Below are 20,426 nucleotides of genomic sequence, written 5' to 3'. Positions count from 1 at the left end.
TTAGACAGTCACATGTTATGGTATTGTTGTTGTATTCTGTGCAATTGGAAACATGTCACTGATTTTTTTTCATAAGTGCTGAATTGCTGATACAGATCTATAATTGCGAGTACACCTGCCATAGGAATGTGGACTTTCCATCACTGACCCAGGACTGTAACCAGAAATAAGCACTGCCCACACCGCCACTGTGCACTAGATTGGGGAAGGCAGCTTCTACATGTCGATTAATTCGTGAATTTTTACCTGGACGTGTATCCCACGTGATTATTGTGAAAAATATCCGAATCACTCCCATTCGAGATGTCCATTGTCTCCAGGTACTCTGCACAGACAAACACAAACATCAATGCGCCATTAGGCTGAAACAATACAATAGCAACAGCAGCAGAAATACTTCTATTTTTAAATCCTTTATATTAAGTTCGCTTGCTTGCTTGCGTGCTTGCGTGCTTGCTTACGACCGTGCAAATCTTTCGGTCGTTTTTTAACCCACTTCCCGTGATCCAATCGAGCTGACATTTTGCACACAGACTCGTTGTGCGAGACAATTAATGTTCGTGAAATTTTTTTCTCCAAAATTTTACACTGTTTAGGGAAAACAAATTAAATATTTAATTACCAATTGCTTAATACTGGCAGACAATCATCTGACCCATAGGTGGCAGCCATCTCAAGCCAGAGGACTCTAGCCGCCACGCATATAAAGGATTTAGAGTGAAAAACTTTGTTTTTACGGGTTATACTTATTTCTGCCAATAACAGAACCGAACTAAAAATGGAAGTTTGCATCGCTGTTAAAAATCTTGGATTTACCAAAGAAATCGCACCTAACGTTCAGTGTCGAATTGTTATGATAATATAACAATACCCCTTTGTTTTATCCAAGAGGCCTCATGACTTAGTTTTCAAGAGGGTTACACTCAGAGACATTTGGCAAACTCCGTGACAGAGAGTTCAGCATGGGGGAGGAAACCAGAGAGCCCGGAGAAAACCCACCAAGTATATAACGATAAATAACACTCAAAAGCTCCACAAAGATAAAATTCAAGACTCCTTTTCTGGACTGCCACCTCGAGGCTCCTCACAAACCAATTATATAAAATTTTGTAATCCCAGGCAGTCCTAAATACACGTACTTGCCAGGATCAAGCCTACTTAGCTTCCAAGATAGAATTGGATTGGGAATATTCACGGTGATTTGATTGCATATGGGCACTTGTAATTACCCATTTACTAAAGCGTTAGAGTACTACTGTGGTTAGAGCGTGTACCTCACGGTTGGAAGTTTGCGAGCAAAAACCTGTGGGCCCAGCTCAGCCCTTCGTCCCTCCACGTTCAATGAAATTTAACACCACTTCATGGGACGTCAACAACGGCTCTCCTACGGATTATGTTGCCTCCTGCCCCTGAAATGTGGAATTTTCACCACTGGCTGAAGCACCATTCGTTGAGGCCAGCACTGCCCTATTCTCGATTGACCAGGGAGACCTTTCTGACTGTAATTTAAATACCGCGTCAGTGACAAAAAAATATTTGAATTTGAGCTTTGCCCGTTGTGCTTTAGTGCCAACACAGGGCAACGCTCTCTGTGTAAGTCTCCAATACGGAAACTATGAGCTGCTTCTTTACCTCGCGTCATCATCTGCCCATCAACCATCCTAACCTTATAGTCTTTGGGTCTTTCGGTAAAGTCACGTAAATAGGTTCAAAAAAAAAAATTACGCATTTTTTGTTGTTCTCTTTGAACCTATCTACGTGACTTTACCGAAAGACCCAAAGAATATGAATTCCTGCAGTCACGAAAGCTTTAAGTCAAGATTTCATCCTAACCTCATTAGAATTTAATGCCACGTCTGACTCAAACAAAACTGCCAAGTAGGAGATGTGTGTGCTGGACGGAATGTGCTCAAAGCAAATTGCATACGTTGTGAAAATGCACAGCGTCTAGAGGCACCTTGTTAATTTACACAATTCAAAAATAGTAGTTGCACCTGCGTATGTTGAACTTATTTTGCACCATACGTAGCCAACCATGCTAATCCGAGGTGCGATTACATAGTTATCAAAGCACATTGCTACCTGCTCTTGTGCTTGTTGTATTTTCAGCCATTAATGCTGCTTCAGGTCGTATCATCCCCCTCCGAAGCGACATTAAAATGCCATGTGTTTCATAGGTAAAGCTATTTTCAGTGACCATTTCCATAAAACACGTTAAAGGGATTTTATTACCCCCCTTCCCACATGCTGTTTTAAGTCAAGAAAGTCAAAGCGATTTGCTTCTCAAAGGGGCATAGAGGCGGTACTCCTATCCACCACTGGCTCAGGGCCAGAGTGGTGGATATTCTGCATTCCTATGGGGAGGCAGGGGGGGGTCTATCCATAGGAAAACTATTGTTGACATTCCAACAAAGTGATACTACTTCTTGGTTCTTTCGGTAAAGTCACATAGAAGGGAAATAATAAAACAATAATAAAACATAATAAGATAATTCTCATGACGTTTCGGCCACAACGCAAGCAGCCGTCCCTCAGGTGAAGAACAGGTCTGTCGGAAAGACAGCGTCTGAATACAGCCCTGTTCTTCACCTGAGGACGGCTGCTTGCGTTGTGGCCGAAACGTCGTGAGAATTATGTTATGTTTTATTTTTATTATTTACCTTCTACGTGACTTTACCGAAAGAACCAAGAAGATGAATCCCTGCAGTCACGAAAGCTTTAAATCGAAATTTAAAGTGATACTTATTATTTGAGCAACTCTGGAGGGATGATGGGCTCGGTCAAACCCCAACCAGGCTATGAACTTGCAGCTTTCTGATTGTAAGCCGCTCATTCTGGCACTGACCCACCTGGCTGGAAGTGACTGTAAATTTGCCCCTTAAAGCTGCACATTTCCCTCACAGGGCAGCAAACGTGCTATTGTTTGAGCTTGAGTAGAGCAAATAACATCGGGTTGTTTTGAACAATGCCATAGATCACATGTGCTACCAACTTGTGTTTACAATTTGTTTTGCCCGGTAACGATGGACGTCCCAGGATGTCGCACAACCAACTTCCTGACGCAAGGTGGCAGAGCTTTATTGAAAAACGCGAACGTGAATGAAAGCATTATATTCTACGGGACACATTTACTGCTCGGGACACACCTATCGATTGACCTCAGCGATTTATGCATTGTCACGATTCGGTCGTGATCCAATTCAAATTTTTTTTTGCTATAATATCTTTACAGTCTCAATTTTACAGCGTGTTCCATTTATCAATAACCCACCACTGATGTAAAAAAAACCTCTTCTACACAGAGCGGTAGCTCCATATCTTACAGGGGAGAATGTTATAATATTTTTTTTGCTATAATATTTTTACAGTCTCAATTTTACAGCGTGTTCCATTAATCAATAACCCACCACTGATGTAAAAAAAAACCTCTTCTAAACAGAGCGGTAGCTTTATATCTTACAGGGGAGAATGTTATAATATTTTTTAATAAGGGCTATTAGATTAGTAGGCGATATCCAGAGGCTTTGCAAATAGCTAATTTCTATAACATTTCTCGCTATTATTGTCGTGGTACGGCCCTTCCACCAGCTTTGTCACGAGCAACCAATCGCAGGGCTGCACCTTTACCTTTGCAAAAATAATAAGTAAAATGGATCACGCTCTATTGTCACGCGGTGCCGTCTTGTTGGTTCCTTGATCACAAATATATAACCACTCAAAATTTTGACTCAATCAGAAATAATTGATTATTAAGATCATGCGTGTATTGTAAGCATAAAAATTCAACTATGCCATATTAAATTATGTAAATACTTAGGATGTGTTTTACGTAGTGAAACAGATGAGCATAAAACAATCCAAACAAGCATCACAATTCACGATTTGAATCGAGAATTGGCTATTTTTTAAATCCTTTATATTAAGTTCACTTGCTTGCTTGCGCGCTTACGACCGTGCAAATCTTTCGGTTGTTTTTTAACCCACTTCCCGTGATCCAATCGAGCTGACATTTTGAACACAGACTCGTTGTGCGTGACAATTTATTTTCGTGAAAAAAAAAATTCAAAATTTTTACACTTTTTAGGAAAAAAAAAATTATATTTAATTACCAATTGCTTAATGGTGGCAGGCAATCATCTGACCCATAGGTGGCAGCCATCTCAAGCCAGAGGACGAGAGGACTCTAGCCGCCACACATATAAAGGATTTATAGTGAAAAACTTTGTTTTTACGGGTTGTCTTTTTCCGAGCGATTTTACTCTTCTTTTGGGTTTGTTGTTTTTCCTCCCTCACTTGTATAGCTGTAAATCTATTCGCATTAACGTAACATGTGCACATCATTTGCGCAATTGATGCACTGCTGCATACCTCGGTGACTTTGAATAAGCCACAATCATCTCCAATGTATTGGGTTGCATACCAGACACAGCAATAGAAAATACGACTGCCAACCACGCGTTATATTGGGCCTTTTAAAATAGGCTTTGTTATTGCACCGATTGGAAATTCTCCAAAAAAGAAATGCAAATTCACTGTCAGGAAACAAATCTACTCTGAATGAATGCGGTTGTCATTGGGTTTTCAAACCAAGATTACGGCCTTGATAGGTCCGAGTGATGATTCATCCTCATATCATATTTGCCTTATGCCGACTGCTCCACACAACAGGCAATGATCACACGTTCCTAAGGCAATGCACTGTTATCGTTAAAGACCATTATTAACCGGCTAGTATTACTGGCTGCAGTGCAGCGAAAATGGGCGGATCCTGTCCACAGCATTATTATTACTGTTTTTCAGAAGGTGAGAAACGCGATTAGTCGTAGTTGCTGGGGTTGATGATGTGGGAAAGTAGCGTAGGCTGCATTGGAGAATTGGCAAATTACAGCCGCCGTGGAGAGAGAGAGAGAGTTCGAGAGCTCGTGCTGTACTTGTGCACGCACACCCGGGCTAGCGTCCGCAAGGCCAAACGGAGGACATTCAAGGACATTGTGTTGTAAATAAAACGGAAGCAAAAAGAAAAGGAATCGATTAAACTTGCGACAAAACAAGCGAGAACCCCGTGAAGAGAGGACAAGCTGTGAGTTAGAACAAAGAATCGAGCATTAAGGGGTGGATGCATAAAAGGGGCACTTGGGTAGAAATGGACAAAGGCATCTCACACATACCAGTGCTGTTCACAAGAAAGTTGTGAGCCGCTTCAAAAGATTCCTCCTGATTCAGAGCCTTTTCAGAGTCCTCGCGTGTGAAGCCCTGGTCCTGGAACGGTGGGAGATGAGCGTGAGAAAAAAAAAAAGAGGTTCTGCTCAGACTACCAGAACTTTCCGAGTGAATATAATGTTGCACATTGAGAGAACCAGGTCAACCCACTGCCGACCAGGTGCTGAAGTAGGTCAATCCCCAAGACCTGCACGGCGTTGGAAGGCCCTCATCCAGCAGTGGATTGAAGTGCTGTACATGCACACATTTACATAGGGTACTATACAGCAAGTGTTACACCGATACGTTTTTTTAAACACACAAATCATTAAGGAAAAACTATCAATCATTTAAAACACTTTGTGCATGCTGCACGTGTACAAGCCTTTGTGTCAATCCACTGTTTCTTAATGAGAGCCTCCCCCCACCCCCCTGCCATCAGTGTGGGTTGGTGAAGGCAGGGAACACATACGTTGCAGAAAAGTACAGTACAACATGGATGTCGCTGCACTGCCTTCTTTTGACAACGTAACCCCACAGCAACAACATATTGCCACCTGCTTCCTGCACAGTGGTCACTCATGCAAGCACTATTAAGGCAAAACACAAACCTGCTGAGCTTTTGAGATCTGATGAGATCAGACGAATTCAAATGATTTTGCTCATGGGCTTATAATTATTAGAATGGAATTCATTCAGGAAATCCTCAGTCTCAAAGCTCTTATTTTAAAATAGCACACTGCATTGGGATATTTCGACAATTTCATGTAAACCCCGACAAAATCTCAAAACAATTTTTTTTTATTTCACCAGGTAAGGCCCACTGAGCTATATCACTCCTTTTCAGAAGCAACTTGGCTATCACACAAATGATAACTCAACGAAATGGCTTTTTGAAATTTATAGCAGCAAAATACTCTAAACGTACGTTTCTAAATATGGAGGGAAAACCCGGAGGACCCGGAGAAAAATCCACGTAACCACGGGGAGAACATGCAACCTCCAAATATATACAGGTATCAGGTTCGGGATAGAATGGTCGACCTCCTGTATACCAGGTGAGGTAGTTAACATCTCGCCCACACAGATGGACTCTACACCTGCTTGCTGTAGTGCTATATTGTGACCACCTCGCAATCCAGCGGTATTCTCAAATGTGAATGATTAACCAATCCTTAGCGTGCTGGATCAAAGGAGTGTACCACCACGCCCCGGCTAATGCACTCAGGACATCAAAAGCTCAGGACAGTCCTTAATCTTTCACTCTAATGATGTTGCAACGCTCAGATCATGCAACCGTTAACGTACCAATCCAAATACGATATATACATGCGCACAATAGGATGACCATAATTTGAAGAATGATGCACTCTACTTCAATAACCCCAGCCTAAAATTAGGTGAGCTTAACAACCTCCCACGTGTGTATTCAGAGCCAAAGTGTCTTTCTGTTTATCACTATTGGTGGTTGGAACCAAAGGTGTAAATGACCACTTTTTACAATGTTGGGGGCCATTCTCTCGCTCGGGTAACCACGATTGACTTCTTACAAAGCAGTGCTCATTTTATTGACTGCAGGGGGATAATGATGATGGGACGAGTTGGCCTCTGACGAAATGCGAGTTTGCTGCCACTGCAATTTAGTGGCTTAAAATACAATGTTTCGCTCCGGATGATCGCTGCAAAGTATGATCTGTGTTTTGATTTAGTGTGCTGATCTTAAAGGTGCATTGAAAAATTATAATACTCCGATTGATGCTCCTGCTGTTGTGGAGTGACTCATGCAGCCAGCTATGGCTGCAGGGTTTTGGTAGTACATGTTGTTTATGACACTTATTGTGAAAATTCCGTCAGTTCCTATGATCACTGTTTCATTGCTTTTATGGCTTTATTTTGGTGATTCGAAAAGTGTATTGGTTTAGCCATGTTTGTTTGTTGTAGTACAGAGTTAGACTGATGGCCTTAATCTAAGTTGTCTTGTGGTTGTTGTTGGTTGTTTGACTTGCATCCCACTGGGATTTTTGCACACAGCGTTGGTGTACGGTGTTTTTTTTGCAATATTTTCCTGTCTTTTCTTGGATTTTCTGTTTGCACTCAGTCACATATTCACTTTAAGATGTTTTTTGTTCATGTTTTAGTTTTTTGTTTGTTGCGATTGCACCCGATTCAAGAGCCGAATGGCTCACAGGGCTATACCTAATAAATGAACTTGAACTTGAGTCAAGCGCCCAAACAACAGTGCCAACCTGGAAGATTACAGCTGCGTAATAACTCGCAGGATGTGTGACAGCGAATCAGTGCTGGTTGTGGCAAGCGATAGTTGAAAAATGTCATTTAGCAAGAGTCGGTTAAAAACTTTGAATATTCTTTCAGAAGAATTTTCTTTGAATGTCGCATGTGCGTACACAATACATTAAACATCAGGAATATAATGATTCAGCGCCACAGTTGAAAAATTTCACAGTTAGCAAGAGTCGGTTAAAACTTTAAATATTCTGCTTTCAGAAGAATTTTCTTTGAACGTCGCATGTGCATACACAATACATTAAACATCAGGAATATAATGATTCAGCACCACAAAACGACGTTAGAATTTGTAAAAAATCTGTGGTTGCAACTTGATTCAAGAATTATTTGTCTAGTTTTTCCCGTCTATTTTGTACACTTCCACTTGCTCCCTAAACCAAAATATCACATTTACAATTTACGTTAACAGAAAGTCATTCATTCTCGTGGGTATGTTTAAATGCGTAAATCATGCGCGCAATAATAAGATTTTCATTGATTTATCGACGGATTGTTACACGTCTACTCAACATGTATATGATGAACAATCTTGATATGCAATTAAACACCAAATACTAGAGAGTATTCCCGAAAACGGATCGTCCTTCATTAAAAGAAAAATTATTAAACAGCAGTTTGAACTGCACAGTTGAATGTTGGGTTTATGTGAACGATAAAGTGTATGGCCCAAAACTGGGAAGCTTGAGTTGATCTTCAACATCACTTCATGACAGAAGCATGAACAAAATTACAGCCGAGATGTTTATGAACACCTGGAAATCTGTCAAATGTGTCACCAACACCATGGTCGACACCTGCAGGAATGGAGGGGCGAGACGTTATATATTTAACTTTGTGTGTGGGGAGCGGTGGCGAAGTGGTTAGCACACTGCGCCGAGAACCCGGCGACCCGATTTAGATTCCCGCTCACGAGGCAGAGGTCGCAAACGGGTTTTGATTCCTTACCCGTACCCGGCCGCACCAGGGTCGCAAACGGGTACCCGTACCTGGCCGGGCACGGGTACCCGTACGCTACCCGTACCATACCCGAAATGAGTGACAAACGGTTACTCACCGGTGACTCACGGTCTACCCGTACCCGTACCCGGCCGCACCAGGGTCGCAAACGGGTACCCATACCCGGCCGGGTAAGGGTAGCCGGGTGTCGGGTAGGGTACGGGTATCGGGTACCCGGTTGTGACCTCTGTCACGAGGCCAACGTCGGTGACAAATATCTGAACCAGTCCTGGATCTCCCCTAGGTCGACGCCGCCTGAATCGAATCCCTGGTGTGGTGTGTACACATCAGCATTTGGCAGATAAGTGCGGCTGGGTGAAGGGCTGGCTACCCACCCTTCATGTGCCGTGCAGGTCTTAACAGGTGCTAGCTAACAGCACTTGGCCCAACAGTCTGTTAAAGGCTATATGGGGCATCTTTGTCTTGTCTTATAATTTTACAGACCTAGCTCAAACTATTTCATGATAATTCTTTAATAATGGAGAGACCGTTACAGACAGTGTGTAAATTCAAATAAAAATATAAACAAGTGCACTGGTTAGTAATGCATATGCCAATACTCACCATCAGCCTCTCAACTTTGATTGAAAATAAAGCGTCTACAGCGTCGTCACAGTCTTTATCCAAGTCGAGGACTCTCTTGAAGGCTTCTTCAGCTTGTTTGTATTTCTAAGGGTGGAGAGCGAAACAATCGATTACTCACACATTAAAACAAACCTTAACATCGTCACCTGCCTCAGAACAGAGAAGCACTAGCCTTTAAAAGCAGGCTTTTTCACAAGGTTTAGTTTGCTCAATGTCTGCTCATGTAAATCTGTTCATGTCAAATCAAACTGTTCACCTGTCAACTGTCTTAATGTCTCAGTGTTCTTGGTGCATCCCAACATAAATTGTGAGTGACAAAAGCATGATTAATAATATATAAAATTTGGTAGCACTGCATTGGCAGTGCTGCAGAAAGCACACAGATCATAAGCCCTTACATGCACCAATACCACTGCATAAAAAAAAAGGTATATGTTAGTCAACGTTTTGGGCCATGGCCCTTCTTCACAGCACAGAGAGGTAGAGCGGCAACTTCTAATATTAAACTATTACTAACACTATTTTTTATTTTACCAAGTAAGGCCCACTAAACTATATAGCTATTTTTCATGAGTGACCTGGCCATCGCAAAGGATTGCTCACCAAAGTGGCTTATCGCATGGACATTTATAGCAGCCAAATACTCTTAACGCATTCTTCTAAACTGTGGCCGGAAAAAACAAAGGACCCAGAGAAAAATCCACGCGACCACAGGGACAACGTGCAAACTCCAAGCATGCATGCGTCAGGGTCGAGATTGAGCCCACGACCTCCTGTGTACCAGGCAAGGTGGTTAACACATAGCCACCGAGGTGCCCCACAGCACACGAGACGCCAGAGAGATAAGAGTGGCAACCTCTTGACAGCATAGAGAGGCCAGAGAGTTGCCACTCTACCTCTCAATGTGCTGTGATGGGCCATAGTCAGGAATGGAATCCTATGGGGGCTGGGTTCATAGAGCAGTGGACCAATGCTCTCGCCAACTGTCAGTTAACACATCTCTCTTCTCTGAAGAGGGATCCCCTGGCTGAAACATCGGTGTTGACATTTCCCGATGTTCAAACATTTTTTCATCAGGTGCTTATTTAATGCCGAGTTGACCTGGGGGATGCTCAATGCACGTCCAGATACGACTTGCAACTGTAAGTAATCAAATATCTCTGGCTCTGATCTAATGATGGGTGGATTGGCTAAAATGTCAGCATTCTATAGTGTCTTTCTGCTCATCAAACCTTTATAAAACTACGTTTTATGTTTAGTTTGTTGTCCTTCCCGCGCACCGACCATTAGCATGGTTGGCTACGTACGGCACCAAAGAAGTTCAACATACATACATACAAACCTGTAAATAATGGGAAAACTTAATGATAATATCAATCAATGTTTGTTAGACAGAAAGTCCTGTTTAGCCAGTTACCCAGCTAGTATGCAATTGAGATTCGTGGTGCATGAGCACGGAACAAGAACAAGGGGGTCCCGTACAGGGAAATAGGAATGTGTCATGAGGTGCAGGCAAAAATAATGCTTCAAGAATATATTTTTTTACAATAACAATGAAAACATAATAGAATAACAGTGCAGGCTGGAAAAAGGCAGAAATATGTGTAAAAAGCACACAGCCATTGGTACGCTATGCAAATAAATATGACCAACTGACAATAGCTGTATCACTTCTGCTTTCGGAAGGTCACATTTGTCTTAGGTGGTGATCGAAGATAAGATAACCAAAATGCACTTCTTCAGGAAATGCTGACGCATGTCTTTCTGTTGGGAATCCGTGTTCATGATGTGTTTTTTTTTCTTGGTTTCCCTCTACACGACACTATGCAAAAAATGATAGGTTTTACCCTTTCCGGCAAGAATACCGGTTAAAGTTGGATTTAAATCTTTCGTGACTGCAGGGATTCATCTTCTTGGTTCTTTCGGAAATAATAAAATACTAAAAATAAAACATAAAAAAATACAATTCTCACGACGGCTGCTTGCGTTGCGGTCGAAACGTCGTGAGAATTGTATTTTATTATGTTTTATTTTTATTCTTTTATTATTTCCCTTCTACGTGACTTTACCGAAAGAACCAAGAAGAAGAATACCGGTGTTAAGTTGTTCAAACAACAGACACCCATCAACAAGGCATTTTTTCTGCATTAGCCACACTTGGAAACAAAAATGCTTTGATATTGTATGCATTGTCCTTGAAACTGATTAGCTTACACCAGACAACCTCCTTCATGGCTACATCTCACGATGTTAGGCCAAAAGGCAAACAGCACAATGCAAATATCCAAGCACCATTATCTCGGGGTCAGCAGTTATATCCATACTAACTATTAAGCCTATTTTCTTACTAGGCTCGTGTTTTGGAAAAAGGCCAAAATATTTTTTGAAAATAATTAAACGTCAGCCTAATACATATTTTTCCATTGCAAGGTAGTGTTAATGATGAAGCCGGTGTTTCCTTCATTGGGTGCCTGTATACCACCGCCGCCAATGCGAACTCATTTATTTTTTAACATTAAGAATAACATTTCATAGTTTGTTTGAGAAAATAATTTGTTACTCAAGAATAACAGTGAGTAGGAACGGTAATAGTGTGAGCAATTTTTTCCCCCCGGGATAAGGCACCGATCTTCACTCGAATCTGAGTGCGTTAAATTACGCACATGCAGTAATTTTAGCTGTGACGGTCCCACCCGATGACGGAGACTTGTGTTGCCTCCGAAACGTCGTGATTTATTATTTTATTTTCATTATTACTTTTATTAACTTTATTTTATTTTTTACCTACGTGACTTTACCGAAAAAACCTAAGAGTATGAATCCTTGCAGTCACGAAAGCTTCAAATCTAGAATTACGCACAACTAGCTTTTGTCCACATTATGGAACATTTTGGAAATACATTTACCAGAAATGAAACATCACCGATACTGCATTGCCACTTGGCGTCAACACAAATCTCATTGACCGTTACACCGTTACACCGTTACAGCCGTACAGCCGAAAACCTCCACACCACCATAACATGTTTAGGATCACTGCCGTCACAGCGGAAAAGAACTTCCTTCGGACCAAAACGATAAAAGTTTAAACCCTACAAATTCAAAGACCAGTAAATATGTATCTTCAAATGGAAGCCGAACTTGTTTTCCAATTATTATTGGGTAACAGGATATTTGTTTCAGTTTCCAATGTTATCTTATCCAGTCCTACAATTTCCTTCCATTAATTTGTTGTTGTTGTAGTATTGTTGTTACAGCCTTGAAGAAGTGTGGTAATGTTTCCTGGTAAGGAATGCGGAGATTCTTTACAATAGCATGTCATGCACGGGCTTTGCGACCAACTGTTGCTGTTAAGTTGCTCATAAGTGGACAAGGGTTTAAATAATCACATGGTCCAAACATGGGAAAAGGGTTCAGCCAGCTGGAAAATTAGATTTCTGTAAAACAATTTTTTATGTAAATGCAATCGTGAAACAAGTGCATATAAATTAAGTATTTTAATTGTACATATTAAGATTTTTCTGTATCCTTGTTCTCGATGGCATTAAGTCATTGGCCAATAGTTGCAGAGCACCGCTGTTTTTGGCACAATCTGTCGGATTCGCCACGTGTTTTGGTGTGAATTTTACACTTATCTATATTTTTTCTTCCAGCAATTTCAAATGCATGTCAAAGATTTCCGAGCACCAGAATGTTTCGTCTCGATCTTTCTTTAAAAAAAATCAGCACCTTGTCTCAATGCATGTTACCTAATGTAGGCGGCTTTGAGCGAGTTTGCAAACATTTTGACTGCAAAATCCTGTTATAAATTTTTCATTTGGCACAATTCAAAACATCAAAACACAAACCTGATTTGCCATGAAGGAAAGCTTGTCAAGTACTGAATTGTGGTGCATGTCATATAAAAATACTGACCTTAGTGTGTGCTACTTGAATATTTATATAAACACACACACAAGCCTGTAGGATGCTGCATTGATGTCATGGTGAGCACACTGGACTTGCAATCTCGAGGTTGCCGGCTCGATTCTATTTCCCGGCATGGCAGCTTAAACATTGGGTACGTGTATTATATCTTCTCATCTGTGTCCACCCAGAAATATATATATATGGGTAAGCACAGTTAGTTGATTAGCTGGTTGCCTGTGGGGAGGTAAAGTGTGGGTAACTCCTACCTCTTCCAAGACATGTGGCCAGCATGGAATAGTAGGCCAAATACCTTCTGGAGGGGGCTGTCTAGAACCCCCCCCCCCCAGACGAGGTCCTTCCACCAGTGGTGGCACAAGCAAGCAATTGCATGGCTGCGACTTTACCACCTGCATATGGATGCGTTGGGTGATTTGGCAGCGACACCTTCTCACCATCCGTTGATCGCGAGGGCAAGTTCTGCTGCTCTGGCTGCGTAGATTAGCACCTCCGATTGGCTACGTACGGTGCGAAAGAAGTTCAACATTCGTGTGTATATATATGTACACGTGAGATAATGTGTGCTCTTTGCCTCAAGTCCGAGCAAGGCGCGTCCACGGCGAAAGTGTCCCTTGGCCCAGCCTGGGAAGAGCTCGAGTGCCACATCAGCATCCTTCAGGGCCTTGGGGAACTGACGCAGCATGTCATAACAGTACGAGCGGTTCCCAAACGGCCTGCACACGCCACAGCACCCGGCAGCCACATCAGCGAGATCAAAGTCCCACACAAAGAGACGACGCAGAGACAGGAACAGGCACAAACATGCACAAACACGCGCAGGACCTAAAAAAATCCTAAACATCCCCATTTAACGTTACAGTCCGGCGGTTGTCCAAATTTCCTGACCTTTCTAGCCGCATACCATAATCCTCATATGGCCAAAAGCCGCAAGACACACACGATTTTACATCAGCATTCCCTTGCGGGTCACGTGGGGTCGGTCATCTGGCCGGTCCACTCGGGATGGTTGGCGGTGAAGTTTTTCTATTTACAAAACTGGGGGGGGGGGGGGGCACATTTGGTTCGCTAACAGTGCCTGGACCACCCCTGCTATTGACCATCAGGGAACGTGTCGTTGGCGAGCACCTATTAAGGATGGCGCAATGCTCGATGGTTCGGTGTGGCCAGTACCACGCACGGCCACCCTCGTGTCTCCCCAGTGCTAATGTTTATACACTTCTCCAGGTACTCATTTAAGGCAGAGTTGACTTAGGGGAGGCTCAAAGACACGTTCAGAAATGACTTGCAACTGATGTTATCTTTGACTGAGTTTTATCTACTATGTACCAGTGACATGATGTGAAATTATGCTGCATTTATTATAACCTGCTAACTCCAGCTAGAATTCTGAAAGATGTACAGCGCGATGCATTTATAGATATCCCACTAACGTAATTAGGGAGACATTTTACTTAAAATCCTCCACACGTTTCCCACCAATCTCAATAGACGAAAATAAATATTAAAAACTCTCCCTCCGTGAGATAAGGGGCCATTCACTTTAACAATATTCAATCAGCCATTCGGAATAAAGTAAGATGATCGTGAGAAATTAGTGGGGCAATCTATAAATGGATCGCCCTGTATTCCAGCTCGCTAAATCCAGTTGCAATTTCTCTTGTATGAAGTGTAGAAATGTGCATGCAAACTCCACTTCATGGGAGTGTACTTTGACTGTAGTGCAATAAGACAAATTGCATTTTTTTAGGCGTGGATATTCCTAGCTGTCAGGACATACCCAGTAGTGTTAAGAAACCTCAACCATGCGTTAAGTTCTAATTTTCACCTGCGAATACACCTTTCTTTGTTGCCCATTGGCAACTCACCATATCCAACTACAAAAGGTAATTTGTATAAGATACTGGCAAATTGTACATTTTTGTGAGGCTCTTCAACAACCACAGTAATTTAAAAAATAAAAAAACAAACTGCATTACCCATCGTCATATGGGTAATGCAGGAATTATAATACTTTACATTAGTTCAGAAGAGAGTGCTATGTGTTGCGGAGATGTCCACTGACTTAGGATTCCCTGATGCGATGCGAAAGACGCCTCTCCTTAGCATCCGATGAAATTCCGCCATTTTATCTACGACAGGTCTACGAGCGATCGAGGGCTTAGTCCTAAAGAGACGGCCGTCACTCTTTGGACACGTCGCCCATCTTGATGCGCAAAAACTCCAGCAAATGGCGCAGCTCCAGTTGGCGGTTGACGTTCGAAGAGGACTGTGACCTTATAAGAATGACGCCACCCCCTTGATCGCCCCACGTGAGACATCGCTCGTACAAATTATTCGTGACACCACAATGGCAGCAAGATCATTTTTTTGTTAACGCTGTTGCAAGGGGGCACGAGACTGGTGCAACGGTCTTTTGCTGACCATGCGTGACGATTGATTGATCTGTGCATATAGGCCATCGTCACCATCGGCAAAGATGCATTCACTGCTGGAAGGCAGTTTCCCCGAGCTCGCGATGCAACAATCATCCAGCTGATTTCATCACATCTCCATGACACACGTATTTTAGGGCGTTCCCTCCTTTGGCCGCCACTTGGTTGTGAGTCTTGACCACAGGCTATCATGCCTTACAGCGGTTTGACCTACTTCAGCCCACTTACTTAAAATTCAACATGACGTTGTGTATGGTGACAGATCCAGCTATATCCTCTGCCTCTTGGTTGAATTGCAAGCATGCACCTCTCTACGCTGCTTTGTGCAGTTTTCAGAATTGGTTCCATTTTGACATTGTCCTCGTTTCTGATCCACGTGAAGGTCAAAAGTGGCGTTCATAAGTCATTCGACTGCCATACGAACGCGACATGGGTGAATACAATAAAATAACACACAAAATAAATTATTTACAGCACTTTGAATAATGCATATTTGTTAGACACGGTCACAAGTCGACATGGTGTTTGAGCGAAGGTACCGAAAAGCTCACCGGTAGTCGTTTGGGTCTATTGATATCGCTTTAGAGAAGCACTTCACGGCTTCGCTGTACTGTCCATTCTGCGCTCTGTCGTTCCCAAGCACTGCATGGCATAAAAGACAAGTCAAGCACACGCACAGGGGGCACAAAATCATAAGGAGGCACATTCCACGTGCTCCCAAAGGCAACTTCACCTTTAAAGACGAGTCCATATACAGCTCTTTTGTCAAACCACTGCTTGACGAGGGCGTCTCCACGCCACACAGGTGTTGAGGGTTTATTGGACCACGCTTCACCACGTCGGTCAGTGCAGGTTGGTGAAAGCGGGGAGCACAGTACAATGCAACGATGGCATCTGCTGCACTGCTGTCTGCCGACTGAAGCGCTGCAGTAGCCGACAACAGCTGCTTTATATCCGATTCACGTTGGGTCAAGTGTACAAATCACGACCTGGAAAATAATTTGTGGACTAATAATGGGAGGCTGCTACTTAAAAATATTATTTGGAAATCGTGTATAGTTTATTTGAAAAACTAATGCAGACGTAACTCCCCTTTTGTCATTTACATAGTTACACTCTAGACAGTAGGATGGAATGTGTGCTTTACACAAAAAAATGTATGTATTTACAGCACAAACTGGTTTTGAATGGCCTTAACAAAGACTTGATTAATCCACTGCCAATGTTTTCTCGTGAAAGCCCAAGTTGGATAATAAAATATTCCTTTCCAAAGGATACTTTAGTTTTTGCCAATTGACATTACCATAGGGATCTATCTATCAAGCATCTCAATTATACTACATCTCAAGATGCTGAACAATAATCGGGGCATGCACAGCATGGCGTACAACCGGGAACAGGAAGGTGTAATACATGTCAAGACAGTAAAGTCATATGTAGTAGGGTAAGAGGAATGTGTGGAGTTGAAGACTTGAAAAAAGACTCCAACAGGTTCAGGGAATTAGCAGCACGCATGGCTGGGGAAGAGGACGTGCGCCAGACGATGGGAGCAGCAGCAGAGAAGAATGAGTGACCTCTCATTGACCTGAGTTCGAGAAAGTGTCAACAATAAGCTCACCAAGTGAATTCCACACGACCAAGTGCTCCACCACGTGTTTTACAAAGTTAGACTAACAAAGGTTAGTATATATTTGATGATGGAGAAAAAAAAACTGTTTATCTCTTGGGATGCGAACGTGAAGCGATGCAATTTGAAGACCGCAGAATGGTTACTTACACAGGTATTCTCTGCTTTTTAACGAATCCGAGTCGGGGTCTTCTCCCTAAACAAAGCAAGCACAGAGGCATAAGTGTGTGCAGAGTCATACATGACCTTAGTACAGAAATAAGGATTGATATTTGGTCTAGATTTAAAGTACTCTTAGGTTTTTTCGGTAAAGTCACGTAGGTAAAAAATAATAAAATAAAATAATAATAGCTGTGCATAGGATGCACAGCTGGGTGATGACGTGGCTCCACTCGATGTCCGCCATCATACCCCAAAGTTATTTTCCAAATCTGGTCAACACACCATTGAGAGTGTTGGCTTTGGAGAAACTGCTCATTCAATAAGGTTCCTTGGTATGTTGCAGTGCAGTCGAAGACTGCACGGATCTTGGAACCTCATTTGCCAGTAAAAAATATGAGAATTGTTTTTTTTACCCTTTTATCTGGCAACAAAACTGACACTGACACCTTTTGTTGCCAGATAAAAGGGTAAAAAAACAATTATCATATTTTTTTCTGGCAAATTATGTTCCAATGGTGTAAATGCTTACCCCGAGCTCTCATACTCTGATGGTGCATTGTCTTTGAGTTGCGCGCCTTTTGGCGTCATCTGGTCCAACACCATGTGAAACTAGGCTCTAAGGAAAGCTGTCTCGGGTGTGGACCAATCAACTTCAAGGACAGTGCATATATTATCAGTTATGTTTTTTTTTGCATTATGACTGCAGGTATTGTGGTCTATGCAAACATGACTCCTTGTAAAAAAGGTGTCAGTTTTGTTGCCAGATAAAAGGGTAAAAAAAATGTATTATACACGGATCTTCTTTTTATTCGGGTGGTACACCCCATGATGAGGAATACACCACACTCTTCTGTCTTCTCGTTCCTGCTGCTTTAGGCACTTTCACAGCAAAGCCCTTTGCACTGTCTCTCATGAAGCTTTTGTGGTCCTCATGGAAATCTGGCCTCTTGCTCGGCCTTCTCTTGAGACTGCTGATGCGCCGCCTTGCAACGCAGCGGTTGTTCAGCATTTCCATATTCTCACTTCTCAATGGCAAACCAGTGGTATAGTGTTCATCGACCAGCTCAGCTGACCTTGTCACAGATTGCATGAACTGACGGTCGTCTTGTGACATCTCTGGTTTGTCCTCGTAACTGCGTCCTGAGAAGTACGTGTTGTATTGTTGGACTAACGGTTCTTCAATGTTTGAGATGGAGATACGGGTTGCTGTGAAACTTTGCCATTTTCCATTGTAGTCTCCTGTTCTCATAGGTCCGTTCACTACCCAGCCAAGAGTGGTCTTGATTGCGTAGGGTCCATCATCTTCATTATTTATCACCTTCCATGGTTCCATTGCTTCAATGCATGGGAGGTGCACTTCTCTCAGATAGGGCCATCTTTCAACATCATGCTGTAGTGGTATGTTTCCTTTCTTCACTGGAATGTCACTGTGGGTGAAGACCTTTGGCAGGTCAATATAATCGCCCTCCTCAAGTCCACTCACTTCCAGGTCTGACAGGATATAACTGTGTACCAACTTCTCCTGACCCATGGTTCGCAGAAGGATTTCAATCTTCCTGCCTCTGACATCGAGGTGTTTCCTCAGGGTTTCAGTACAAAACGTCGCTGAACTCCCTGGATCCATGAATGCGTATGTCTCCACACTCGTCGCGACTTCGTTTGGATTTGATTTTCACTGGAACAATGGCGAGAATACAATGTCCGTCTCCAGGCCCGGTGTAGCCACAAGTTTCATGCTTAAGGAACGCAATAGCACTTGAGGCTATCTTCTCTTCAGTAGTGCCATCTTCATTCCTTTTTGAGGTGACAAAGTTTTCTTTAATGACGTGCAGCATGCTTGGATGCTTCAAGTTACACCCTTGACATGTCATTCTTTTCTTACACTCCTTGCTAAGGTGCCCTTGTATAAGACATCCAAAGCAAAGACCTCTTTTCTTCAGAAACTCAATTCTGTCTTTCTGTGGCTGTTCTCTGATCTTGATGCAAGAATCCAGTGTGTGAGTCTTCTCACAGAACAAGCAGGGTTTCTGGAAGGCATTAGCAGGTTCCACACAGCATCTGAGCCAGCGGCACAGTGAAATATTTAGTGCTGCATGCTGGGTTCAAAGGTTTTCTTGTGCAAGTGTTTGGAACGGGCAGAGAATTTAGTGCAGTTGTGGAGGGAACCAAATTTTATTCAAACAAAGATGAGCATTTAAGAGTAACAGCCGAGAGGTGACCAGGTGGTTCAGAGGTCCGAGCACTGGGCCGGTAATCCATCACATTAAACATAGTTCTGCATTTAAATTTCACTAAATTCCAGATCTTGAGAATTAAAAATATCAGTTTGACCAAAATTCAACAAACACCAGTCTCTGTAGATGGGTGTGCGGGAAAGTCCTGCCCCCTGCTGCGAGGCCCAGAGGTTACTAAAAGGGATCTCAGAATTAGTTCTGCAATATCCGCTTCCACGGGCCATTCTCTAAGCTAATGGGTGCACCGATCAGCGACAGTTCAGACTGGATTCTGCCTCTCGTGACGCTGACACTGAGAGCACAAAGTGGGGTAACATTGTGAAAGACGACACAAGTGATTCGGAATGCTCCCGATGCACAGCTCTTATTCAGTTCCTAAAACTTGCCTCCATCATGGAGGCCTCGCTCCTCCTCTTCTTGTCAGCTTTGCTGGGTTTTTGTAATGCCTTCACGTGGCTCGCCGCCACAGCAAAAAAAGCGCTGTTGACGTCCCACTCCGCATCCTGCTGTGGGAACACAGGGAGACGGCAGTGGTTAAAAAGGGAATTGCAGTAAAAAAAGGATGAAAAAAATCTGAATAGGCTTGATCCTTTCTGGAAATAACACAGGTGTTCAGATGTTCAAACACCAAATAGAAACCTTTTGAAAGGAATCATGTCTGGATTAACCACATGTACTTGTGGTGAACATGCATGCTCTGATAATACGTACATTGTCTTTGAAACTCATTGGTCTACACCAGACAGACAGGTTTCTTTAGGGCCTAGTCTCACCAGTGTTAGAGCAGAAAACGGCAAAAGGCGAACGGTAACATTGGTGAGACCAGGCCCTAAAGAAGGCTGTCAGGTGTAGACCAATCAGTTTCAAAGACAATGCATATATTATATTCTTGGTTCTTTCGGTCAAGTCACGTAGAAGGGAAATAATAAAATACTAAAAATACAAAATAAATAAAAG

At 42.6% G+C, this 20,426-nt stretch overlaps 1 protein-coding gene across 3 annotated transcripts in view; it reads right to left on the bottom strand.

Annotated features, from left to right (window-relative positions):
• LOC133345597 (hsp70-Hsp90 organising protein-like) overlaps positions 1-20,426 on the bottom strand; it is a 67,453-nt gene that overhangs the window by 10,627 nt on the left and 36,400 nt on the right. The window contains exons 5-11 of one of the 3 annotated variants that reach the window (XM_061556509.1): positions 19,852-19,975; positions 17,224-17,265; positions 15,998-16,088; positions 13,586-13,727; positions 9,067-9,171; positions 5,169-5,259; positions 247-325 (exon numbers count right to left, since the gene is read on the bottom strand). In XM_061556509.1, coding sequence (XP_061412493.1) covers positions 247-325; positions 5,169-5,259; positions 9,067-9,171; positions 13,586-13,727; positions 15,998-16,088; positions 17,224-17,265; positions 19,852-19,975 — 674 coding nt within the window. The remainder of the gene's footprint in view (positions 1-246; positions 326-5,168; positions 5,260-9,066; positions 9,172-13,585; positions 13,728-15,997; positions 16,089-17,223; positions 17,266-19,851; positions 19,976-20,426) is intronic. The other 2 variants (XM_061556511.1, XM_061556510.1) reach the window with 2 other exon arrangements.

The sequence above is a fragment of the Lethenteron reissneri genome, chromosome 22 (genome assembly GCF_015708825.2).
Source record: "Lethenteron reissneri isolate LAM-NWPU_2019-01 chromosome 22, ASM1570882v1, whole genome shotgun sequence".
Lineage (NCBI taxonomy): Eukaryota > Metazoa > Chordata > Hyperoartia > Petromyzontiformes > Petromyzontidae > Lethenteron > Lethenteron reissneri.
This window is presented reverse-complemented; position numbering and strand designations above follow the sequence as displayed.